This window comes from Pituophis catenifer, unplaced genomic scaffold, assembly GCF_029215685.1.
Source record: "Pituophis catenifer annectens isolate HBS135680 unplaced genomic scaffold, rPitCat1.0.hap2 SCAF_9, whole genome shotgun sequence".
NCBI classification, from domain to species: domain Eukaryota; kingdom Metazoa; phylum Chordata; class Lepidosauria; order Squamata; family Colubridae; genus Pituophis; species Pituophis catenifer.
The window spans coordinates 1,424,689-1,449,890 of record NW_027256889.1 but is presented as its reverse complement, the minus strand read 5'-3'; the positions used below and the strand labels follow the sequence as shown (position 1 = coordinate 1,449,890).

The following is a 25,202-nucleotide window of genomic DNA, read 5'->3' as shown; positions in this document are numbered from 1 at the left end:
GCCAAGGATGCCGCTCCCCGATATGGTGAGATTCATAGCCGCAGGACATGTATAGTCATTTTCCCACTTTGCATATTAACCATTTATAACTTGCATAGAATTGGCAGCCAGTTAAAAATGCTGTAAAAGTAAAGTCCGCTTAATATTGGAAAAAACATTAATCCCAAGTTCTTTTAATTAACTTAATTGATTAATTAAGAGCCTTGGTAGTACAGTGATCTAAAGCACCCTGTTATTAAGACTAGCTGTCTGCAATTACTGTAAGTTTGAATCTCACCAGGCTCAAGGTTGACTCAGCCTTCCATCCTTTCTAAGGTAGGTAAATTGAGGACCCAGTTTGTGGGGGCAATAAGCTGACTTTGTATAAATATACAAAAGTATGAAGGCTATTGCTTAACGCATTGTAAGCCGCCCTGAGTCTCCGGAGAAGGGCGGCATATAAATCAAATTAAAAAAAAAATTAATCCCAAGAACTTCTTTCAATTAATTTATTCTGCTTCCTGGAGGGACATGTGGACCTCTTAATTCTTTTAGGATTCCTAAAGCCCTAGATAGGAACTGGTTGTTTATGGCATCATAATTTAATTGACCAAACTAAGTAATTTTAATTAGCAATTTTATGATGTTTGTGTCTATATTTTTCTTGACTGTACACCGCCTTGAGTCCTACGGGAGAAAGGCGGTATAGAAATATAATAAATAAATAAATAAATAAATAATTCATTGTTGAAAATGCTGCAATTGTCCACCAGTGTTTTAGAATGTTCTTTTATAACAGACTGCGATCCAAAACACAACCAGAATAAGTACTGCATACACATTAGCAACTGGAGTTTTGTTTTTTGTTCAAAAGCCTCCATTCCCTTCACAGATTGAACAAAATAACAATAGAAGGCAATTAATAAATACAGGGAAAGGTGTTAAACCAAACAAAAACAAAATCCAGATCAAAGAGTTGTTACTCAGCATTGTCAAAGGAGAAGACTGGCTGGTTGCAAAGGTTTTATAGTATTTCTCCTGGAGTGTTTTAAGAGGGGGGGGGGAAAGCCTCTTTATGTTCAAAACTTCTTTCCTGCTGTCTCCAAAGGTCCAGGCGGAGGAAGGTTGACCCCAAACCAACCCATGTCCGTTTCCACGACTTCCTCCCGCTCCCCACTCCCGAGTATGAGGTTTGCACCGGTCTGGAAGGGATTCCTTGCAGGAGGGACCCTTAGGACAACATCAGGGCCAGAATGCCAAGGGGAAGCTTGCCGGAGGGTCTCGTGCAGACGTGACGGCTGTCCCCCTCCCACGAAAGACGGGTGGGCGCAACGAGGAGCTGCCCCATCTTCTCCCGAAAAGCCTCAGCGGGGACTCCAGCTGCAAATCCCAGCTTCAAATGCACACAACCTCCACAACTCCAGAGAGAGCAGCTGCTTCTCAGTTCGCGGGCGCTCTTGCAAAACAGGGGGACCTTTCCTCCCACCCACCCACCCTGCCTCCGCTCCTCCGGGTTTCCTGCCGCGAGCGGGCATCGCTGCGCGGCAACCAAGAGAGCGATCCTCCGTTCAGGATTGCGCGTCCTCCTTGTCCTTCTCCTGCTGCTGCTGCTGCTTTGGCCTCCCCGGGGCGAAGAAGCCCATCCCCGTGGCGTGGCCCTCCCGGAGCTGCGCCAGCTGCCTCTGCCCGCGGCGCAGCAGGTACTCGATGAGCAGCACGTCGGTGCGGGGGATGCGGGCAGCCCGGCGGAACTCGGCCTGCACCCGCGGCAGGAAGCCCGGCTTGCCTCGGCAGGCGCGGAGGAACTGCCGGTAGAGGCCGAGCACCTCGCGTTGCAGCCGGCTGTGCCTGGCCATGGAGCCGGCGGCGCAGAGAGCGAGCCGATCGGGGCAAAGGAGCTCCGGCCCTTCCAGCGGCGAGGGGTCCTCCTGGCTGTCCAGACGGAGCTGCCTCCTGCACGGTCGGGACACAGAATCAGCGCCGGACCTCTTCCCACGTGCAAACCCACCCGGGAGTTTCACGTGCTGAATTCAATGCACGTGCAAAGGATTCCTAGCCTCCTCCCTTCCCACGTGCGGATCCCCCGCCCCGGATCTCCGTCTGTCCGCGGGGGTGGGGGTGAGGTGCAACGGAGACCCTTGCAGCCCCCACCTCCCCTCCCCTCCCCTCCCGCTGGAGGCCGCCCGTGCTCAGCTCACCGACTGCCCGGTGCTGGCGGGAAAGTGGCCCCGCCCCCGAGGTCGGATAGAACGTTGAGGTCTTTCCTCTCGTTTCTAATTGGTCGCTGCCCTGGGGGCGTTGCCAGGATGCCTCTTTAAAAAAAAAAAAAAAAGGGCGATTTTTCAGATTGGCCATTAAAACTTCAACTCCCAGGAATCTCCAGCCAGGAAAACGGCTTGAGGGATTCTGGGAGTTGAAGTCCTCCCCACCCCCCATATTTTAAAAGTAGCTGAGATTGCAAGGTGGGATGCAAGTGGCTCTTCCACGGTTGTGATGGAACTGTACTCAATTTACAACAGTTCATTTAGCAACCGTTTGAACTTACAGCGGCACTGAAAAAAGTGACACAATCATTTATCACACCGATCATTGCAGCATCCTAGTAACTGCATGGTCAGGAGCTTGGCAACTGACTCGTATTTATGACGGTTTGCTGTGTCCCGGAGTTACACCATCCCCTTTTGCAAAATTCTGACAAGCAAAGTCAATGAGGAAAACCAGTCACTTAACAACAAAAGAGCCAAGACAGTTCTGGGCTGCATAAACAGGGATAGAATCAAGATCATGTGAAGTATTAATACCACTTTATAAGGCCTTGGTGAGGCCACACTTGGAATCCTGCATCGTTTTGGTTGCCACGATGTAAAAAAGATGTTGAGACTCTAGAAAGGGTGCAGAGAAGAGCAACAAAGAGGATTAGGGGACTGGAGAGGCTGAAACATACGAAGAACGGTTGCAGGAACTGGGTATGTCTAGTTTAATGAAAAGAAGGACTAGGGGAGACATGATAGCAGTGTCTTCCAATGTTTGAGGGGCTGCCCCAAAGAAGAGGGAGTCAAGCTGTTCTCCAAAGCACCTGAGGGCAGGACAAGAAGCAATGGATGGAAACTAACCAAGGAGAGAAGCAACCTAGAACTAAGGAGAAATTTCCTGACAGTGAGAACAATGAATCAGTGAAACAACTTGCCTGCAGAAGTTGTGAATGCTCCAACACTGGAAGTTTTTAAGAAGATGTTGGACAACCATTTGCCTGAAGTGGTGTAGGGTTTCCTGCCTAAGCAGGGGGTTGGACTAGAAGACCTCCAAGGTCCCTTCCAACTCTTATTATTCTATATATATATTTCTTCAAAATATTGTAAAATTATTTTCTATGCAACCGTGTGCCTAACTTAACCACAGCAGTGACTCACTTCACAACTGTGCTGAGAAAGGTCATAAAATGGGGGCAAAACTCATTTAACGACAGTCTCAGCAACAGAAATTTTGGGCTCAATTGTGGTCGTAAATCGGGGACTACCTGTAGTCCGGATTGCCAGGAGGGAGGGGCTGCATGCTAGAGAAGCAAGAGGCAACTCAGCTCAGAGACTTTGTGACAGAAAGAGGGTGAAGACAGCTCCTTCTCAATAATTCCCAGAGCATACGGCTCATAGGGGGGTTAGCATGCTTGAGTATGGCAAGATTCTGTCTATGGGCAGAACAATTTGTCTCTCTTGAGTTTTGGAGTCTGACACAGTTCATTAAATTCATCTTGACAGAAGGGCTGCAGAACACAGGTCATGGAATCCCAATCCTCCGGCTAGATAGGCCGAAAGCCAAGAGGAAGTGATGTCATATGCACCTCTCCACATTTCCTTCTCCCTTGCATTAGGGACACTATCATCGCTCATATGATGTCATCGTGGTTTGTACTGCCAGCATCTTGGCTCGGCTTAAGACTGGATTTCTAAAAATTTCTTTGCCTGTTTTTGCTTGCCTGGAGAGAAAAAAGAAACTCACACCGAAGCACGCTTGTCTGGAATGTATCTGACCCCCCCTCCAAAACTTTTAATTCGTAATGATCACATAGCATCTTCCAGCAGCACAAAAACAAAACGGAACAACAAAGACCCACAATGGAAAAAAAGAAAAAGAAAGCACAGTCATCAAAATGATTCGGTTTAGATTTTGTTTTGTTTTGAAACCAGAGTTGTATATACATGTATCTTCTGAATCCTGCATTATCGGTTTCCACTCGCTGGGACAGGAAATTTGGGGGGACGTCACCGTTATCCCCCTCCCCCAAATGGTTACTACAATCAAAGGCATTCTGGTTCTCTGTTACTGACCTATGGGGCGTGGCATGGGAACATCGGCATCATCACTGAACAGAGACGACCAGGGCAAAGGGACAAACAACCAACACGTCGAAACACACAGTTCTCCCGTTTCACTCAAGCGGCCCCCCCAACTCGGGATCACAGCGCAGTGGCGGAAACAGCGGCAACCGAGGGGGGGGGGTTTCTGCCAGCAAGGAGAGGCCCTGGAGACCTTCTCCATTTCCTTCCTCCCAGTCTGCTCCCCTCACATTTCATCGTCCAGCCCATAGTCCTCTTCTGGGAAGTCCCCCACGGTCACGTACTGAGGCTTCACAAAGGCTCCGTACTTTGGCTGGCACTCAAAATATTGCTTGCCATTGACGCTGTCCAGGAGAAAGGGAAAGGAAGAAGAAAGGAAGAGAAAGGAGAAAGGAAGAGAAAGGAGAAGAAAGAAGAAAGGAGAAGGGAAAAGAAGAAAGGAAGGAGAAGAGAAAGGAAAAGAAAGGAGAAAGGGGAAAGGAAAAGAAAGGAGAAAGAAGAAAAGAAGAAAGGAAGGAGAAGAAAGGAAAAGAAAGGAGAAAAGAAAAGGAAGGAGAAGAAAGAAGGGGAAAGGGAAAGGGAAAGGAAAGAAGGAATAAACACCAAATAAGCAAGTGGACCAAATGCAGTCAAATCAATAATAATAATAATAATAACAACAACAACAATAATAATTTTATTTCTATACCGCCCTTCTCCCGAAGGACTCAGGGCGGTGTACAGCCTATTAAAAGCACAAGACAAACATCAATTAAAATTATTTAAAATTATTAAATAATTTGGTTCAATTTAAAACCCCAGAAATTTAAAACACCCAATTTAAAATTATTATGTTGATAGCCCGGTCTGGCGGAATTCAAGACAGCAGACTGAAAAAAAAAAAGATTTTAAGATTTTGTTTCTATTGGGAAACCGCTTTTGTACTTAGTGCTTGAGGTGGAAAAAATGGATTTGGGCTTTTGCTGACTAGGTAGGTTTGTTGTTAGAGAAATGGCTGGAAGATATTATTATATAAAAGTAAAAAGTCCACGTTTTATGTTATTGCCTTATTCTACTGTGCCAAAAGGAGTTGGAAGTCCATGTTTTTCTTTTTCTTTTCTCCTTTACCCTACACTTCCCCCCCCTCTCCTTCCCCTATTTTCCCATTATTTTCATTTCTCTTTGTATTTCTGTATTTTATATTTTGATAAACTACGGTAATAGAATGTTTTATCCCATCAAAAGAGATTTTAAGGAGACTGGACAGCCATTTGTCTGCAATGACACAGGCTCTCCTGCTTGAGCAGGGGGCTGGACTAGAAGACCTCCAAGGTCCCCCTCCAACACTGTGATTCTGTTAAAAGGTCTCAGCAAGGGGAGGGAAGCCCTTACCTTTTGTATATGTACATGAATATACAAAATATATTTATATCAACGTACACTGAATATATTAAACTCTTTTTTTCAGTAAATAAATACCTGATTTTTCTTGATTTTCTTTTTGTATTGGTTTCATTGCTTTGTCTTTTTTGTCACTGTTGTTAGCTACCCGGGTTTGCTAAAGATCCTCAGCCATATTATACATCATCATTTACATACATAAACACATAAAAGTTCTAAAAAGAATTAAACAGGGTGTGCAAAGCCCTGAGTGCACTTATGCTAAACTGATGGAAATTGGCCTGATTTGCATAAACCTGCCATCCATTTTTATTTTGCATTAGAAGTTGGGTTGTTTGGCTTATTTTCAAACAGGAGGAAGGGACTATAGAGAGAGGTCCTAACATTCTACTCCTAAGAGTGGAAACATTCCTTTTCCCCTTGGTCTTCTGGACAAGTTCAGCATTCAACTCTGTCTCTCAGGTAGATCTTGTGCAATAATAACCACTAGGCCCAGAGTTAACAGCATAACAAGAGTTGGAAGGGATTTTGGAGCTCTTCTAGACGGGGGGTCTCCAACCTTGGCAACTTTAAGACTTGTGGACTTCAGCTCCCAGAGTTCCTCAGCCAGATTTGCTCTGGGAGTTGAAGTCCACAAGTCTTAAATTTGCCAAGGTTGGAGACCCCTGCGCTAGATATGTGATTAATAAATAAAATAAATAAAAATTCTCCCCCTGTGGACCCTATTTTTCATAGCCAGAAACTCGGGAACCCCCCCCCCCAAGAGGAGGGCTGTGGACATCCACAAAGCCAACAACGGAGCAAAGAGGGATTTACCTGCCATCGTGTTTTCCCAACGGTTCATCATACTTGATCCCAACCCAGTAACCAGGTTTGAATTCTGTTAAGCCTATGAAAAACCAAAGAGTCATGAGAACTGAAGAACCTCCTTGGATGAGAAGTGAAACGCCTTCAAAAAAAAAAAACCCCATCACCAACAGAGCTCAGTTGCCTTTTGAAAAGCATCTTTGGGACATAAAAGTCCCATGAATACTCACCTGCGTACATGACCGTTCCCCGTTTGTTGGGCTGCCCTGATACTCGCACTTCACACCTGGCCCCCACGGAAATGGCCTCCACCAGGGCTTTCTCCTCCACCAACTTCTGCTCTAAGTCGGACTCCTTCGCCAGGTCCTCCTTGTATTGTCCCAGGTGGCTGCGCTTCATGAACGAGCGGGCCGAGTCTGTGGGGCAGAGGCAGCGGCTTAGCAGAGGCCTTTTCTCCTAGCCTGGGCTTGTATGGGCTCCAAAAAGGCAACTTCCTCCATTGGTTAAGCCTCTAAAAATTCAGTTTTCCTAAAAGTATCTGCCTTGTGCGAGTGGGAAAGGCAGGCACGGAAGGGACCATCCTTTCCAATGCTTTCTAGTTCACTCACACACACACACACTTTTATATATGTATTATCAACATCTCTTTTTTATGTATATATCATTTGGGGAATTGATATTCACTTTACATAGAAGTAGACAACAGATGTGTCTGTGTGTGTGTAAATATATGTGTGTACTATATATGTGTGTGTGTGTGTGTGTGTATCTGTTGCTGTCTCTGAATTGATATATACTATACACAGAAACAGATGATAGGTGTGTGTATATCTCCGTCTCGTCTCTTTTTATGCACACGCACTCACACATGGCATATATATATATATATAATCCAACTTTTATTCTTAAGAAATAGATTTATTTATCCCAATGAAGGGGAAATGATGTCGGTTTCAAGGCTGGCGGGGCTCCCTCCCACCCCATTTCCATTTCACCCAGCAATTCCAAGGGCTTTTGGGAGTTGGAAGTCCACAAGTCATAAAGTTGCCATGTTGGGAGACCCCAACTCTAAACACGGTTTCTGGGATAAAATAGCGTTTGCTGCTCCAACATCCCACACGGGGGACATAACTTCTGGTACTTACCTGTTCGCTTTTCGTATTCAGTATCCGAAATCTGGAACTTCTCAACCTTCGAGACATCTTCATATTCCCCCATCGTTGCCCCACTTTGGTCTATCACCTACGGGGCGAAAGAAGGCGTCCACTTTAGGTCACTGGTGGGTTCCAGTCCCCAGAAGAAGCAAAGCTGAATGTTGTTCACTCACTCAGGGTCCCTCAACTGGATAACTTTAAGACTTACGGACTTCAACTCCCAGAAGTCATAGCTGGCTAGGGAATTCTGGGAGTTGAAGTCCACATGTGTTAAAGGTACCACGTTTGGAGACCCCTGCTCAAGGATAACCCCAAGAGAATTAAAAAAAGAAAACGTTTTTTGTGATAGGGAAAGCCCCAAGAAAAGAACTCGAATCCAGGCAGACTCACGTGGATTCGGCATCCATCGTCAACCGGGTAAGAGCCCAGCAAGGCCTCATCGCGGTCCAGCTTCATCACAAACTTGTCATCCGGGGTGTAGAGTTCGAGTTCCATGCACGAGGCTGGGCTCCCAACAACAAGTTCCAGCTTGCACTACCGAGAGAAGAAAAAGCCCGTCAGGTGGAGGAATATTCTTGTAATAACAGCTGCAAGGATTGTTCATGCACAACATTGGAAAGCAGAGAAAATATCTTTGGAAGGAAAAGTAATTAAGTTGAAGTCCACCCATCTTCAAGCTTCGAAGGTTGAGAAACACTGCTTTTATGGAATTTATCTGTCACCCATCCCGCTATTCTGGGCGGCTCACCATGGTATAAAAACGTAGGTGTAGGAAGATTAACATTAATATTGAGGTGAGCCACAAAGAAATAAATTAAATGTTAAAACCAAAGGGCACGGATGGGACGGGGGTGAGACTTTTGTCTCTCACCCAACCATCAATCACCACCAGCTGGCCCCCCTCCTTTTCAGTTCCCTGCAAATTTTCCAAAACTGAATTATTTCAGAGGGGAATTCCTCAAGTTTATAGCTCATGCCACCTTCCTTCCTTCTCTTTCTTCCTTCCCTCCCTCCCTATCTTTCCTTCCCTATTCTTCCTTCCCCTTAACCCTCCCTCCTTCCTTCCTCATCTTTCCTTCCCTATTCTTCATTCTTTCCTTTCCCTAACCCTCCCTCATTCCTCTCCCTGCCCTTCCCTTGTGTTTGTGTATGTGTGTGTGTCCATGCTTCTATATGGAGGCACCTGCACTTATTGCTTCCCATTTGTGTTTTAATCGATTTCAATTGGAAGTTTTTAATTTTTATTGATCTAGCCTGCAAATCACCAAGAGTCATCACTTCAGCATGGCGGGGCAGAGATGCTACAAATGAAGTCGCTAAAATAAATAAATAAAATGGGCTCCCTCGAGCCTCAAATCCCGGTTTAATTCCCAGTTCTCTGAGTCGCAAACAAACCGCTCTTCCAATGCATTCTGGGCAGATACGATGCAGCCTGCCAAAGGGTGTCTCAGTGCTAACAAAGGCAGAAGGGAGCAAGCGGGCTTGACAAACGTATTCTTAATATTCTCTGCAAAATTCTCAGCACCAACATTAAATATATATATACAGGTATATAAATATATACTGGGGAGAGGAAACAAAAGCCAGCCCTTGGCAGAGATCCATAAGCTGGAGCCGTGCAAAGAGGGCACAAGGCTGAGTGGCAGATTTACCCAGCCGGGCACGAAATGCCAGCTGCCAGGCTGCAGTTAATCCCTGCCTGGCTGCACAATGCACAGACAATGCTATTCTGTTGATCAGTGGCCCGTTTGGAGGGTTGCAGCTCAAGAAAGGGGGAAAAAGGCACCTGGAAAATCCATGGAGCCTTTCCTTTCTCCGAGGCTGCTAACCAAAGGCACCAGGATCAGCGGGAGGTGCCAGGGTGGCCGAAAACAGCCGCTTTGCCTGCCAAATTCAGGCAGAGAATCAAAGAGTGCCCTCTGTGGAGAACCTTCTGTGTGTGTGTGTGTGTGTGTGTGTGTGTGAGAGAGAGAGAGAGAGCGCCATTGCGTTTATAACAATCAGGATGATCAGGAGTGCACAATCTGGTGTTCAAAATCTGCTGTGATGCACAAACTCCGCGGCATCACTTCCCTCTCCTAGGCATGGGAATTTTTCTCGTCCTGGGCAGACACCCCTCCAAAAAAGGGGGTTGCATTTTTAGGGTGCTTTTAATCCTCGGATCAAAACCAGCACGCCCGCTGCAATTTGGCTGCCATGACAGACAGCAAAGTAGCACAGGGATGGCTCTGCCGTTGCTGGTCCCCAAAACGCAGCACCGGGTCTGCAGCAAGCAGCCGATGCTGGCACCCAAGAAGCCCCTTCAAATTTGGGGGGGGGGGGCTCAGCTGTATTTTAAAACCTTTGAAATGAATGCTTTAATGAAGCGTCCCTTTTTTTAGCTGTTGTCACAGCAATGGGTGCCCATCTCCTAGAATCTCAGTGTATATGAATGGAAAAGGATCTTAGAGGTCATCTAGCCCCATCTCTGTTCAGGGTCCCTGAAACTTTCAGAGGAGATGGTGGAAGCAAGAGAATATACATTCTGATGGGGCCAGGAGCCTCATTCCTTCAGCCGTAGTGAGATCTTCCTTAGGGATCAGATGGTGGTGGGGGGCTCCCTTAGATGAGAGGAGGCCTTAGGTGCAGCAGTTTAAACCCTCCCTTCAAGCATATTCTGGATCTGGAAGGTCTTGAGGTCCCATCATCCCCAGATGGCAGTGGCCTTCTGGACCAAGACAGCCAGAGGGTACCTGCACCGCACATACATTTAGATTAGATGGACGGACGGACGGATGATAGATGAGTGTGTGTACGTGTACACAAACACACACATGTATGTTTGCATATGTATTCGTGTGTGTGTATACATACAGTATATATATAAATATATATATACATTTATATATAAATTTATATTTCGCTGATAAAGAAATAAAGGGAGACTAGTATAGATCTATTTCAAGCTTTTTAGCTCTCATCAACTAGCCAAAGCCTTACTTGGATTCGAACTTGGGCTGCCTGCATGTTAGGCAGTTGAATTAACCTTCTGAGCCACAAGTTCTGAGCCAGCGGAGAGATTAAGTGTTTTTTCTGTTGAGTCACCTGGTCTATCCCAGCATGTGGGAGGGGGCATTCTGCATCCCTTTCGCCTTTCAGCTCCAATCCAGGAGCCCCCAAGCAGTCAGTCGCATTCAGGACAAACCATTTTCGCCTCAAAGGCGAAAGGGATGCAGTATGCCCCCTCCCACGTGTTGGGGTAGACCAGGTGACTCGATAGAAAAAAAAATTATATATATTATTTACATATATATATATATATATATATATATATATATATGTATGTATGTATGTATATATATATATGTATATATATATATATATATGTATATGTATATATATATATATATATATATATATATATTATACACAAACGTGGAGATTTATATATATATATATATTAATTAATTAATTAATTAATTAATTATATTTCTATACCGCCTTTCTCCCGTAGGACTCAAGGCGGTGTACAGTCTAGAAAAGTATAGACACACAAACATCATAAAATTGCTAATTAAAATTATTACTTAGTTTGGTTTTATATATATATAAAAGTCTCCACATGTGTGTGTATAATTATATATAAATACGTATACTTATATAATAATGTTCTAATTTGCTGATAAGGCTCCTGGTGAACGAAGCCTGAATGCAGAGAGGTTCCCTCTGGGCTGCCAGCCTCTTTTCCTTGTTTGCCTTGCAGAATATTCACAATTATTGGACCATTTTGGATGCTGACTCACCAGCCTGACCCCCCCCATTCCCCCCCCCACACAAACACCCACAACAGCCCTGCCAGGTAGGCTTGGGAGGGAGGGGGGGAGAGGGGGGGCGGAGTGGCGCAGAATGCAGGGTCCCCCCATAAGCCCCCCCCGCCAGAACCTCCAGGGGGCATTTGGGGCACCGGGACTCCCACACCCATAAGCCACGCCGGCAGAGCCCCATGGGTGGGTGGGGTGGGGGGTGTATGGGGGGGGTGGCACGCGGCAGCCGGGGCCTGTGCCAGGAGCGGCTGAGGCGGATGGGACTTGTAGTCCCCCAGCGCGGGCTCCGCCTGCCGTGGGGCTGGGGATGATGGGCGCGGGTGGCCCTACCTTGAACTCGGCGATGGTGAGGCCGCGGGCATATCTCTTGAGGGCGCGGAAAGAGTTGAGGCTGCTGCTGATGGAGACCGACACCAGCGCGGGGGTCCCGGTCACGCTCATCCCGGCCGCCGCTGCCGTCGCTTCTCCCGGTGCCGCCACGCCTCGGGCCCCTTCACGGGCCGCTCCCTCCGGCCAGCCAATCGGCGCCCCGCCGCTCGCCCCACTGGCCAATCGCCGCCCCGCTCGCCGCGCCTGCCCCGCCTCCGCCCGCGTCCTGCGCGGCTCGGCCTTTTCTTTTCTGCTGCGGAGTTTCTGCCCTCGGCCCCGCCCTCCCCTCGTCCGCCCTCGAAGCCCGGGCGGGGAGGCCCGCCAATAGGAAGCCGCGATGCAACTCGCGGGAGCGGAGACGGCCAATGAGGAGGCGCGATGGAGAGAGGCGGGCGAGGCCGAAGCCGGGTGGCTGGTGGAGAAAAGGGCAGGGTTTCCCTGGCGGCTGAGCGCGCAGGACCGAAAGCTCTTTTGTGGGGGTCGTGCACGGGGGTCCCGGGGCAGCCTTGCACCGGAGGAGCGAGAGAAGGGCTCATCATTTGGTCCGGAAGAAGGAAAGACCCTGCTTTGACGCTGCCGCGGATTGTCTTCTGCATGCAGGATGGCTGGGGAGGATGGGGCTTGCAGTGCAACCTCTGTCGAGGGTCCCAGCCTGGGGAAGGAAGCCAGAGGGGCCTGACCCGTTGCAGAGTTCACCCCGGTTCTTTGCAAAAGCGCAGTATGGACCCCGGTTTAGTCCCTCTTGGACAGAGGCGCATCAATCGCACCCATCACCGATTCCCTCTGCCGTGAAAAGCCAAGTTATGCAAGGGGAATAAACGGACTGCATAAATCGGTCTCTCTCAACCTGAGCAACGTTAAGTCTTAAAGGTTGCTAAGGTTGCAAAATAATTCTGGTAGAAACGATGTTGGGGGACAGGGGTGCCCAACCTTGGCCACTTTTGACTTGTGGACTTCAACTCCCAGAATCCCCCAGCCAGCAGCGCCAAAGACCCTTCCAGCCTTAAGAGTTGATGATTCTATGAAACCTGCCTTTGATAAATAAATAAATAAAATCCATGCAGAGTTTCCACCGCTGCAGGGAAAGCAAACTCCATAGAGGGAGCTGAAAACACCGCAGCCTCTCCTCTCCCAGCCTGACTTCAACTCCCATAATTCCCAGCCAATCACTTCTTGACTTAGATCCATTTCTCAGACCTATTGCTTGTTTGGCAGTTCTAAAATGAAAAAAAAACATTCCTTCAACGTGCGGGTTGAAGTAACCAGTATTTTTTTTTACTGCAGGTGAATCAGGCAGCAGAACTTTTCAATGCTCGAGATACTTTTAATATCAATAGCAAAGTCTCAGGTACCCCTAAAGATGCCTTCGGTCAGATGACTCAGAGTCTGCAAGGGGTCACACAGGAAGGGCTGAGGAACAGGGAGGCAGAAGAAGGCTTGGCCATGGGAGACAGCAACTTCTGTGGATTCAGCAATGGGTGGAGAGGACTTCAGATCAGCAGCAGGCAAAGGCCCCCAAGAGAAATGGAGCCTTGCGAAGGGGCCGCAGCTGGACTGCTGACCACCTGTTCTACATGCAAAAGCTTTGGTTGGGAGAACTTCACCTGAAAGCCTACAGAGATGCTGTGGATCAGGGTCAACTTGGACCAAGGGTGTGACTCAATGCATTGAGCCACAACCTTGGTCCAAGCTGACCCTGATCCATCAGCATCTCTGTAGGCTTTCAGGTGAAGTTCTACAGCAAGACTCCTAAATGTGAAGGTCCTGGATATCGTCTCATCAGCCTGGGTATCTCTGGGTTTTCTGTTACTTTTTCTCAAAGAATTTTGTTGGGGAAGTTTTGATGAAGGCCATTATCTGATCCTGGTTCCTGGACTTGCATCTGGGGAGGAAGGAGAGCCCCTTGAAGAGGGAAGAGGAACCCTCATTGTCTCTCCTCTTCCTCCTTCTTGTAGGTTCTCTTCAGGTGGCTGAAAGGGCCCAGCCTCTCACTCAAAATGAAATCCCGAAGAATGATCCCCCAGGACTTGTGATAGGGATGGTTGTCGTAATATTCGGCAGCAATCTTCTTCACCTGCAAGAAAGAGACAATTTGGGCAGGAACAGGAGCGAGGAGGTCCCATACTGGTCACAGTGATGGATTCCAAGGAGCTCTGGGAGACCATGGAGGAACTAGAACTGGTGACCTTCCAATAACATACAGGTAGCTTTAACCTACTTATCCCAAATCAACACACTAGGTCAAGGGTCTCCAAACTTGGCAATTTTAAGACTTGTGGACTTCAACTCCCAGCAAAGCTGGCTGAGGAATTCTGGGAGTTGAGGTCCACAAGTCTTAAAGTTGCCAAGTTTGGAGACCCCTGCTCTAGGTCAACATTAAACCTACTGTGGGAATGCAACTGCTATGGTGGGTCTATTCTGGTCTCTTTTCCATTTCTTTTGTGACCACAGCCACCTTGTAGTGTGTCAGCCCTGCATAGATACCAATTGGGCTTACGAAACTCAAAATTGGCAGAAGAATAAACAAATATGCTACTGGGAAACAGAAAGGATAAAAGGATAAGAGTGTTGGAAGGGACCTTGGAGGTCTTCTAGTCCAAATGCCTGCTTGAGGAGGAGACCTCTACCAGAGATGTACAACCTTGGAACTTTTAAGACTTGTGAACTTTAACTCCCAGAATTCCCCAGCCAGTGGGACACCCTTAGTCCATACCATTCCAGCCACCTCGTTCTCTGCCGTCCCCTTCTTCTTTTGCCCTCCATCGTTCCCAGCATTCGGCTCTTCTCCAGGGAGTCCTTCCTTCTCATCAGGTGGCCAAAGGATTTGAGTTTCCTCTTCAGGATTAACGTTAGGTTCATTAACAGTTCTGCTTAAGTGGTGTAATTTGGCATAAACTGTTGTCTATTATTCTGTCATATTTTAAAATCATCTTATTTGTGATATATTGTTTGGTTAATGATTTCAGCTCTGCTTAGTCTATATGTAATCCAAGGAGAAGGAAAAGGACACCCAATGTTTTTTTTTTTTAAAGAGTAAAAGTAGCAGCTGCTGCTGCTCCTTGCCCAGCATTATGGGCCTCCCAAGAGAGATGGGTCCTTCTTCAACCCTTCCAACTTCCTCCTCCTTCTCCCACCTTGCCCAACATTATGGGTCTCATTACGGCTTCGGGAGAATCACGACCCTCGCGGCCTCCCGTAGACGAAGCGGCGACGGACAGGCACCCCCCGAGAGTCGAGAATGCGCCTGCGTGGTTGCCGCAGGCGCGTGCGCAGTGGCGCCGGAGACCGCTCGGCGCGGTTGCCATGGAGTCGGAAGGGGCCTACGAGCCAGGCTTCGTGGGGATCCGCTTCTGCCAGGAATGGTGAGCGGGCGGAGGGTCGGGGAGGGCCCGGACTCACCAGAGCATGGGAGCGGTAGTCCGTCACGGCTTCTCCGCGAGGCCTTGAACCGCATTTCCCATCCTCCCCTCCCCTTCGCGCTGCCCGGGCCTGTTTTTCGAAAGGCCTCACCGCCGTTTCTTGCTCCCTCTCGCCCAGCAACAACATGCTGTACCCGAAGGAGGACAAGGAGAACCGGATCCTGCTCTACGCGGTAAGTGGGGGCGGCCTGCCCTCTGCCAGCAGGCGCGGACTTCATTTCCCAGCATGCTCCGGTCCGTGGGCACGTGCTGGGTCGCTGGGGGATTCTGGGAGTTGAAGTCCTGACCCCCCCCTTAAAAGAGAGGCCTTCGCCAACCGAAGGGGCTGGATGGGTTAGAAGCCATTGGAAGGACAAGGTCAGCTGGACGTCCCGCTTCCCTGAAAATCTGGGATGGGCCTGAAAATTGGAGGGGGGGGGTTTCTCAGCCTCTCTTGCCCCACTTTGCCTGGATCTGCTTCTCAAAGTTGGCCCCTTTAAGAGTCCCTCCCAGAACTCCCCAGCCTGCATGCTAATTGAGTTGAAGGTGGATGGACTACAACTCCCAGAATTCCCCAGCCAGCAGCCTGGGGTCCATGTGCTTCTGCCCTCCCGCTACAGGGCTTGGGAGTTTGACTTATTCATTTCCCCATTGAAGCCATTGCTGGGGCTGCCCACCCCATGGAAGCCTTTGGAGCACGAGGAGGCCTCCAAAGCGCCATCAACCATCGGAGCTTGCTTGGCCGTCTGGCCAAGACACCTGGGTGGTGCCGGGACATCAGGATCTCACACTTTTTTTAACTCTTTCTCTTCCTTCCTCCTTTTCTCCCTCTCTTCTCTCTCTCTCTCTCTCTCTCTCTCTCTCTCTCTCTCTCTGCCAGTGCCGGAACTGCGACTACCAGCAGGAAGCTGACAACAGCTGCATCTACGTCAACAAGATCACGCATGAAGTGGAGTAAGTCCTGGAGGACCACAGAAAAAAATTGCTTGCTGGGGGACAAGTTTGGGGAGGAGCCCCCCCTCCGTGCCCCTCAGATTGAAGGGGAAGGCTGCAGGGTCACCCCAACTGGCTTTGAACTGGCCTCGCAAGTCGTGAGACTGGGCATTCCCCAGTTCCCAGGTGCAATCCAAGGCGCTGCGCATTATCCTCAAAACCTTTTTGCCGTTTAAGACCAGGATTGTTTCTGCTCAGTTGTTTGTATCCCTGCTATCTGATCGGGTACAAAGGGTGTGCTGTGAGTACCTTCATCTAGGGCAGTGTTTCTCAACCTTGGAAGCTTGAAGATGGGTGGACTTCAACTCCCAGAATCCCCTAGCTGCTGGCTGGGGGATTCTGGGAGTTGAAGTCCACCCATCTTCAAGCTACCAAGGTTGAGAAACACTGATCTAGGGAGTGTGGGCTGGCAAGGCCCTGAAGGAGAGCCTTGTCTGTGGTGGCACCCGCCCTTTGGAGCATTGTCCCTTGAGATTAAATTGACCCCATTCTAGCTGGTCTTTGGTAAGGCCTCGAAAAGCTGGCTTTGTGGTTGAGACTGGGACCTTGGTGCTGGTGAGAGCCCATTTCTAGATTATATGGAAGACAGATTAAATGGTGCTTGGCTGCTATTGTTTTTTATTTTTCTTTTATAGTAGAGGTTGTCTTCAATTTAACAACTATTCTTTTAGTGCAGAGGTCTTCAAACAGAATTCTGGGAGTTGAATTCCACAAGTCTTAAAGTTGCCAAGTTTGAAGACCTCTGTTTTAGTGACTATTCAAAGTTGCAACAGCACTGAGAAACATGACTAAGGACCATTTTTCACACTTAACGTGGTCACGTGATCCAAAATCAGACCCTTGGCAACTGGCTCATATTTATGACAGTCGCCGTGTCCCGGGGTCACGTGATCCCCTTTTGCGACCACCTGACCAGCAAAGTCAACGGGGAAGCCAGATTCAGTTAACGACCCGTGTTGCTAACTTAACAGCTGCAGGAATTCACTTAGCAACTGTGGCAAGGAAAGTCTTCAAATGGGGCAAAATTCACTTAACTGTCTGCTTAGCAGTGGAAACTTTGGGCTCAATTGTGGTCATAAATCAAGGACTACTTGTATTTCCTATTATTGGATTGATTTTATTTGTTGTAAACCAAAACCGCCCAGGTTAAAGAAATAAATCTACTATTTTGCTTTCAGCGAATTAACACAGATCATCGCTGATGTCTCCCAGGATCCCACTCTGCCCCGGACGGAGGATCACCCCTGTCAAAAGTGAGTACTTGTTGCTTTAGCTTAAAAAATCTTTTGAGGCTGGCATGTTATAGAAAACAGCAACTTTCTTCTAAAACCGTACCAGGCTGGCCGGGGGAATTCTGGGAATTGAAGTCCGCCCTTCTTAAAGTTGCGCTGTTCTAAAGCTCGAAAGCGAGCAGAATTTAGGGGCTTTCTTTGAGATTTTTTCCTGATTTTTATCCTGAACCAGGCCAAGGGGCTGGGACTCCGTCTGTCTCTCTGCTCGAGCCTCAAACAAGAGAGCTTTGCAAGAAGCAGCACAGAAAGGGGCCAAATTTGGAGGGTGAGGAAAAAACTCCGGCAGAAGAAAAAATAGATTTGGAAATTGGCTGGGCTCTGGAGAGGAGAGGCCAGCAGAAATAGGTGGGGATGGACAGTATGTTAGAATGCTGCTGACTGCCCCAATTCAGTCCCCAGCCCTCCAGGTGACCCACAGCAGAGGGAACTTGCAGCCTTCCTAAGCGTGTGTGTGCGCGCCTGTGTGCACGCGCAGGTCCGGTGGATAAAGTGGGTGAATTCCGCCAGTCGCATGTCTTCTGCACTCTTTCCCTACCTTGCTTGATGCCTGGCTTTGTCTTCCAGGTGTGGCCACAAAGAAGCTGTCTTTTTCCAGTCTCACAGCGCCAGGGCTGAGGTGAGAAGATGCCTTTTTAACTTAGGGAGGGTTTCACCTTAGGATGACATCGCTTTGAATCGCCATGAGGGATGATGGGCCTTTGCCACCCAAAGATGGCTTGTAGTCGCAAACCTGGATGCCTTTGGAGCCCAGCACGGCCTGCCCAGGAGTCTGACCGAGTTTTCAGTCGATATTATAGGAGTGAAAAGCACTCAGCCTGGGCTCTGAACAGAGGCGTTTGCTTCCTTGTTTGCATCTCACCTTTATTATCCTTACAAATTGCTCAAGGCAGCACACATATCCCACAAACCTTCCTCCTCCTATTCTCCCCATAACAACAGTCCTGTGAGGTAGGTTGGGCTGAGAGTGGGGGCCGGGCCCAGAGTCACCCAGCTTGCTTTCATGCTTAAGGCAGGACTAGAACTCACCGTGTCCTGGTGATTGGCCCAAAGTAACCCAGGCAACTTTCATGCTGAGACTAGAACTCCCTGTCACCTGGTATCTTAACCACTAGATCAAACTTTGGAAATGCAGATTTTCAGGTTTTGCTATTGGAGGCCCTTCCAGGGGGTTTCAGCCTCAGCCACCCCGTCTGTGACCCTTGTGGGCAAAAGGATGGTACCCCAACTAGTCTAGAGAAGACCAGGTCAGAAAGAGCTGATTTAGGAGCCTGCTGGAGAACTGGAGAAGGCCTTCGCTTCTCTGTTTTCCCATCTCTGCAAGAAGTGGCCTCCGGAATCACAAAATCATGGCTGCCTTCCCCCTCCCCACTTCTTCTTTCCCAGGATGCCATGCGCCTCTACTACGTCTGCACAGCCCCCCACTGCGGTCATCGTTGGACAGAGTGAAACCCTCCGAGACGACCACTACCTGCCAGGCCTCTTCCTGTCTCCCGGGCCACCAATGACTTCCCCACTGCGGTTCTCTGCTATTTATCCATTCAGCCTGTCTGAATTGTCCTTTGCTCTAATAAATGATTTATTTTTTATAGAAGACTCCGGCCTCGCACGGGGGGTGGGGCTCAGTCGAGTGATATTGTTTGCAACTTAGGCTCTAGATCAGGGCTCCCTGCTCTGTTCCGCACAGTGACATATACAGGTAGTCCTCAACTTACGAGCACAATTGAGCCCCAGGTTTCCCTAGCTAGACAGTTGTGTGAGGTTTGCCCCATTTTACAACCATTTTCTGCCCCAGTTAAGCAAATCTGGCTCCCCCATTGACTTCGCTTCTTAGAGGGTCGCCAATGGGGAATCACGTGACCCCAGGACGCCGCGACAGTCATAAATGTGAGTCAGTTGCCAAGTGTTTTGATCACATGACCACAGGAATGCTGCAACGGTCGTAAGTGTGAAAACAGTCATAAGTCATTTTTTCTCAGCGTCATTGTAATTTTGGTCACTAAATGAACAGTTGTAAGTTGAGAACTACCTATATTTAAAAAAAAAAAAACCAAAACACACACCTGCCTGCTTTGGCATCTACCTGAGTAGAAGGTGCAATTGAGGCTGAAAAGCCACTGCTCTGGGCTTGGGGAAGTCGTCCCCCAGGTGGGGCCTGGCGAAGTGGCCCCGGTGCGTGTGCCCATAGTACTCGTCGCTGCTGCCGCAGGTGAAGCCGCACTGCTCACACACAAAGAGCTTTTCCCGGCGTTCCCGGTAGCCGTAAGTCTGGGGGATGCAGTGGATTTTCTTCAGGTGAGACTCCAGGGAGCAGCGCTGGGTGAAGCCTTTGTCGCAGAGGCAGCAGCGATACGGACGGATACCTGCGGGCAGCAACAGGTGGGAGTTTGCAAAGGTCCTCAACTTACGACCATTTGTTTAGCGACCGTTCAAAGTTGGCCCTGAAAAAAAGGCTTGTGATTCGCATTTACGACCTTCCCCAAAAGTCACAACGTCCAAATTTGGATGTTTGGCAACCGGCAGGGCTTTCTGACCATTGTGACCTTCCAACAAGGAAAGTGAATGGGGGAAGCTGGATTCACTTAACGACCACTTAACTGCCGTGGTTCGATTAACAACCACAGCCAAAAAAAGCCCCCCGTCGTAGAACTGCCTTGCTTAGTGGGGGGGGAATTCTGCCCCCAGTTGTGGTCGTGTGACCCCCAATAATAAGCCACTTAATTTTTTTAGTGGCCCTGCCACTTGGAACGGTCGCTAAATGAGCGGTTGTAAGTGGAGGACTTGGCCATAGCAGACGTCAATCCGTTTCCCTCCCCGGCTGGCCTGCCGGCCCTCACCTGTGTGTGTCCTCAGGTGCCTCTTGAGGTCGAAGGTGTCGTTGAAGCCTTTGCTGCAATAGTGGCACAGGTGCTTCTTGACGGGGCTGTGGCTCTTGCTGTGGCGGTTCAGCATGCGCTGCAGCGGGAAGCATTTGCTGCAGACGGAGCACTGGAAGCCCACCTGCAGGGGGAGCCCCCTGCCCTGCAAAGAGGAGGGAGGGAGGAGTGGCGCATGACCCAGGAAGGGTCCCTGCCCTAAGAGACTAATTTACAGTACAAACCAGGTTGATAAAAAATACAGATCTGGGCAATCAGGATTTGTTTGTGAGAATGGTGGGCTTTGAATGGAGAATCCGTGGCCCTCCAGATATTGGTGGACTGAAGCTCTCCGCTTCCTGCACCATTGGTCAAATTCTTCCCTTCTTCCCACCCTCCCTCTTCTTCCTTCCCTTTTTCACCTCCCTCCCTTTCTTCCTTTTCTCTTTTCCCTTTTTCTTCTTCCTTCTTCCTCCCTTTCTTTTCACCTTTCCTTTTTCTCCTCCCCACCCACCCTCCCTTTTCCTTTTTCCCTTTTTCACCTCCCTCCCTCCTTTTCTTCCTTTCTTTTCACCTTTCCTTTCCTCTCCTCTCCTCTCCTGTTACTGTTCCCTTCCCTTCCTCCCTTTCCAAATATATATGTCCCCCTCAATCTACCAAAAGAACTCTGGACAAGCCAGGATCAAAAGGCAATTCAATTACCCAAAACAATGTGGGGGAAAAAAAAAAGGCAAAGTCAAACAGCCCCCCCCTCCAAAAAAAATATCTCATGGCCGTATATCAAACTCTCTTGCTGGGCTACCCCCCAAAATGACAGGGCTAAGACCAGGCAGGCAGCTTGTGAAGAGTCCCCCTTGATTTATGGCATTTGCTAAGGTCCCGAATCCAGTTTTGGGCTGGCCTTACCTTGTTCCCCGGAAGATGCTTTCCCACAGCAGATGGTTGCGAATAAAGTGGGTTTTGGACCAGGCGGTGGGGGTCTCCTCCGTCCCACTCGCTCCTGCTGCTGAGGCTGAGAATTGTGGGGTGGACGAGGGCCGGGACTGCTCCGGTATCTAAGACATCGAGGGAGCCAACACGGACACTCCGTTTAGTACTGTTGCAAATACAGGGAACCCTGAACTTACCACAGTTTGCCTACTGACCGAAGTTACAATGGCGCGGAAAAAAGGGACTTACGACCATTTTTGACACTTACAACTGTTGCAGCATCCCCACGGTCATGCAATGAAAATTCAGGCACTTGGCAACTGTCTCATATTTATGACGGAATGCCACGCAATCCCCTTTGGCGACCTTCTGACAAGCCAAGTCAATGGGGGGGGGAGAAGCCCGATTCGCTTAAGAGCTGCAGTGATTCACTGAACAATAGCAGCCAGAAAGGTCGTAAAATGGGTCAAAACTCACTTAACAGATGTCTCACTTAGCAGGGGACGTTTTGGGCTCAATTGTGGTCGTTAAACCGGGGACTAACCTGTAGAGGACTCCGCCATCTCCAGGAATCTGCTAGAAAAACTCTCTTGCACCGTTTCCTCTCCCCGCTGGCTGTTCTTCCCCAAGTGGGCGCCCTCCAGATGTGGGAGTCCCTCATTCCCATAATGCTCATTGCCCAGAAAGACACCATTCATGGAGGTTCACCTACCTGGTACATACGAGTCTCCCCGGAGCCAGTCCGAGAGTTCACCCCAATTCTGGGTTCCTAGCTGTGCCGATTTACGGCGTTTTATCAGAAAGGACTTCGGCATAGCTGATTGGATGCCGGGTTTGGGTTTCTCCCAGGATCACCGTTGAACAAGGGGGTGAAGACCAACAATGGAAGGTCCTTAAAGGAGACACTTCATGTCCAGGAAGAAGAAAATACCTTTTATGGGGCTCACCCCCGTTCCTAAACCTTCAGGTCCTTCCCTATCAACTTATTTCTTCTTGGAAAAGGATAACGGAATATCAGAGTTGGAAGGGGCCTTGGAGGTCTTCTAGTCCAACCCCCACAGTTGGCAAATCTATAATTCGAACTTACTTCCCAATAAAAGTCTATAATTTCAGACAATTTGAAGAGCCAGCATTATCAATAAACCATAAACAAAAAATGCAAACCGTTGCTTTTTTCTTTCCAAACCACGGACCCCAATTCCTGCCTCTAACCCCCGCCCCAACTCCCAACAAGAATAGGAAGGACTCCAGAAGTGACCGCGTCAACTGTCTGTCATCCAGCAAAGTCCAAAATCTCAACACTATTCCTGAGTAGGAATGATTCTGTGGGTGGGCTATTTAAAAGAGCAACTCTTGATATCCTGACAATTTGCATCTCAATTGGGTGTGTGTGAGAGAGAGAGAGGACATCCCGTGGCATCTCTTTTGCATATTGGGTGCTTCTAATTACAGACTTACAACTGCTTGCATTCAATCTATGCAAATCTTGCAATTTAACTCTGGAGAGCAGAGTTAAGGTCAGTTATCCATCCCTCTGGCTGCCACCGGGACGGGAAAGTCATCTTATCTTCAAAAGCAGCCACAAAAATCAGAACATGAAAAGATCAGCTAAGCCTTCTGCCAACAACAACACAACAATCCTACGAGGTAGGGTAGGCTGGGACAAGGAAAAGCCTCAAACACAGAACATTTGATAATATAGCAAAAAAAAAAAAGTGACTTAAGCACAGAAATATAATTCAGTGTGCAACAGAGGTCCAACCTTTGCATTTCCAGCCTTTGTCAATCTTAGGAACTTTAAGACGTGTGGACTTTAACTCCCAGAATTCCCCAGCCAAGGATGTACGAGGGACCCTGTTCCTCAAGGGTCATCTAGCTGAGCCTATCCACACACACTCTCTCCTACAGGGCTGGGAATAAAATTCAGCTTAAGCCAAACCATCAGCTTAAGCAAAAGCCAAATTTTGCTTGCGAATCAAATTGGGATCCCTAGACTGGATCAGTCTATATTAATCCAGCGAGTGTCTGGGTTGTTGAGTCGTTATTTGGGGAGGCTTGTGTCCCCGAGATTTTACTTCCTGCTGCTTTGCACTTGAAAGAAAACAGGTCTCTCTTTTCAAACAGCACCAGATTTCCATGTCTCGTTCAGTGCTCAGATTTGAATAAACCTGTTTCCGTGGTCAGGTTTCGGAGCAGTGTGATTTTAATGGGCGCATCCTTTTTTTTTTTTGATTAACAAACCATCCCGGGAAATGGCTCACCTGCAGCTTGGGCAACCGTTTTGTGGACAGAGCTTTTGTGGAAAACATTTACCTGCAAGCAAGATCAAAAATAGGTGAAGGGCAGGTCGTCCTTCACTTACCAGTTTGTTTAGTGACCATTGAAAGCTACAGCAGCCCTGAAATAATGACCATTTTTCAGTCATGACCGTTGCAGCATTCCTGTGGTCACACGATCAAAATTCAGAAGCTTCATATTTATGACCGTTGCAGTGTCCCCGGATCATGTGACCCCTTTACGACCTTCTGACAAGCAGTCAATGGGGAAGTCAGATTCACTTGACAATTGTGGTACTAACTTAACAATTACAATGATTCACTTAACAACAGTGGCTAGAAAGGTTGTAAAATGGGGTAAAACGCACTTAACAAATGCCTCTGAAATGCAACTGAAATTTTGGGCTCAATTGTGGTGGTAAATTGAGGAGTACTGTACCGTATTAAACCCAGCCCCCTGCTTCCCATGGAACCAAGTGGCTACAGGAATGCAATCCTGCCTCGTCCTTAGCTCTATTGCAGCGTTTCTCAAACCTTGCAAGTTGGAAATGTGTGGACTTCAACTCCCAGAATTCCATAGTCAGAAGTCCAAAGAACTTCAGCAGGTATGGAGCTGAAATCCTTCAGTGGGCAGTTTTCAGCCAAATCCAAGCAGGGTTTTCAGCCTGAGATTCACTTATGTGTGGCCTGTGGTGGCTTTTTGGGGTCTCCTCCAACTCCAAGACACCCCCATGCTCCTTACTTTACTATAGTACTAATAATAGTACTTAAGACTTATATACCACTTCAGTGCTTTACAGCCCCCTCCAAGCGGCTTACAGTCAGCCTCTTTCCCCCAACAATCTGGGTCCCCATTTTACCCACCTCAGGATGGAAGGCTGAGTCAACCTTGAGCCTGGTGGGATTTGAACTGCCAAACTGTAGCTAGCAGTCAGCTGAAGTAGCCTGCAGTACTGCACTCTACCACTGCGCCACCACAGCTCATGGTCTATAGCAGTGGTTCTCAACCTGTGGGTTGCGACCCCTTTGGGGGTCGAACGACCCTTTCACGGGGGTCGCCTAAGACCATCGGAAAACACATATTTTCAATGGTTTTAGGAATAATTTTATGGTTGGGGGTCACCACCACGAGGAACTGTATTAAAGGGTTGCGGCATTAGGAAGGTTGAGAACCACTAGTCTATAGCCTCTCTATTCAGGGGATGAAAATCCCACTTGGAATTGGGTTCCCCTTTGTTAAAAAGCCAGCAGGCACGGAGCTGAAATCCTTTGGAAGGCAACTCTTTCGGCTCACCGAGAAATGAGAAGGAATGCTCTTGGCAGATGGCAATAGCTTGCAACCTTCCCTGCTGGTTTCCCCAATGACATTCTGGGGGAACTGGCAGAGGAGATTGCAAATGGAAATCACAAATGCGAGGCACTTGGTAATAGGTTGTAAGTGCGAACAAGTTGCCAAGCACCGAAATCACGAGTGTGTGTGTGTGTGTGTGTGTGCATTGTGTGTTTTACGACAGCCGAAAGTGCTTTACAAGCCATCAGGGACCCTTTCAGAGGCCATAGTTAATTCAAACCATTGTTAAAGCTAACGGACATAAGTTCAAGACTATCTGTAAAGAGAAAATGAGAAGACGCCAA

General features: G+C 48.4%; 4 protein-coding genes across 4 annotated transcripts; 1 reads left to right on the top strand and 3 right to left on the bottom strand.

The window, feature by feature from the left end:
* Nucleotides 1-836: 836 nt before the first annotated feature.
* Nucleotides 837-2,050, bottom strand: SDHAF1 (succinate dehydrogenase complex assembly factor 1). Its single transcript, XM_070949813.1, has one exon. The coding sequence runs from the start codon at nt 1,833-1,835 to the stop codon at nt 1,548-1,550; it is 288 nt and encodes a 95-aa protein (XP_070805914.1). The 5' UTR covers nt 1,836-2,050; the 3' UTR covers nt 837-1,547.
* A 2,080-nt stretch (nt 2,051-4,130) lies between these two features.
* On the bottom strand, nt 4,131-11,964 carry TBCB (tubulin folding cofactor B). The gene is made up of 6 exons (XM_070949378.1): nt 11,788-11,964; nt 8,045-8,188; nt 7,646-7,742; nt 6,731-6,916; nt 6,510-6,582; nt 4,131-4,657 (listed from the first exon to the last, which is right to left on the bottom strand). Exons 1-6 carry the CDS (start codon nt 11,896-11,898, stop codon nt 4,540-4,542), a joined length of 729 nt encoding a protein of 242 aa, XP_070805479.1. The 5' UTR covers nt 11,899-11,964; the 3' UTR covers nt 4,131-4,539.
* A 2,891-nt stretch (nt 11,965-14,855) lies between these two features.
* On the top strand, nt 14,856-19,100 carry POLR2I (RNA polymerase II subunit I). The gene is made up of 6 exons (XM_070949570.1): nt 14,856-15,188; nt 15,364-15,418; nt 16,105-16,178; nt 17,396-17,470; nt 18,074-18,125; nt 18,893-19,100. The coding sequence occupies exons 1-6, from the start codon at nt 14,974-14,976 to the stop codon at nt 18,953-18,955; spliced, it is 534 nt and encodes a 177-aa protein (XP_070805671.1). The 5' UTR covers nt 14,856-14,973; the 3' UTR covers nt 18,956-19,100.
* Nucleotides 19,101-19,585: 485 nt separating this feature from the next.
* Nucleotides 19,586-22,106, bottom strand: OVOL3 (ovo like zinc finger 3). The gene is made up of 4 exons (XM_070950040.1): nt 22,004-22,106; nt 21,268-21,416; nt 20,344-20,527; nt 19,586-19,869 (listed from the first exon to the last, which is right to left on the bottom strand). Exons 1-4 carry the CDS (start codon nt 22,104-22,106, stop codon nt 19,586-19,588), a joined length of 720 nt encoding a protein of 239 aa, XP_070806141.1.
* Between the last annotated feature and the right edge of the window lie 3,096 nt (nt 22,107-25,202).

What these genes read in the sequence shown, in the direction of transcription:
- SDHAF1 (XM_070949813.1), bottom strand. Translation starts at nt 1,835, where the DNA reads ATGGCCAGGCACAGCCGGCTGCAACGCGAGGTGCTCGGCCTCTACCGG.
- TBCB (XM_070949378.1), bottom strand. Translation starts at nt 11,898, where the DNA reads ATGAGCGTGACCGGGACCCCCGCGCTGGTGTCGGTCTCCATCAGCAGC. An exon ending in GGGAACGGTCATGTACGCAG is followed by an intron (nt 6,583 to 6,730) that starts GTGAGTATTCAT and finishes GGTTTTTCATAG; the next exon opens with GCTTAACAGAATTCAAACCT. An exon ending in TTGGGAAAACACGATGGCAG is followed by an intron (nt 4,658 to 6,509) that starts GTAAATCCCTCT and finishes TCTCCTGGACAG; the next exon opens with CGTCAATGGCAAGCAATATT.
- POLR2I (XM_070949570.1), top strand. Translation starts at nt 14,974, where the DNA reads ATGGGTCTCATTACGGCTTCGGGAGAATCACGACCCTCGCGGCCTCCC. An exon ending in ATCCGCTTCTGCCAGGAATG is followed by an intron (nt 15,189 to 15,363) that starts GTGAGCGGGCGG and finishes CCTCTCGCCCAG; the next exon opens with CAACAACATGCTGTACCCGA. An exon ending in GAGGATCACCCCTGTCAAAA is followed by an intron (nt 17,471 to 18,073) that starts GTGAGTACTTGT and finishes TTTGTCTTCCAG; the next exon opens with GTGTGGCCACAAAGAAGCTG.
- OVOL3 (XM_070950040.1), bottom strand. Translation starts at nt 22,106, where the DNA reads ATGCCGAAGTCCTTTCTGATAAAACGCCGTAAATCGGCACAGCTAGGA. An exon ending in GGGAGACTCGTATGTACCAG is followed by an intron (nt 21,417 to 22,003) that starts GTAGGTGAACCT and finishes TCGATGTCTTAG; the next exon opens with ATACCGGAGCAGTCCCGGCC. An exon ending in AGCATCTTCCGGGGAACAAG is followed by an intron (nt 20,528 to 21,267) that starts GTAAGGCCAGCC and finishes TCCTCTTTGCAG; the next exon opens with GGCAGGGGGCTCCCCCTGCA.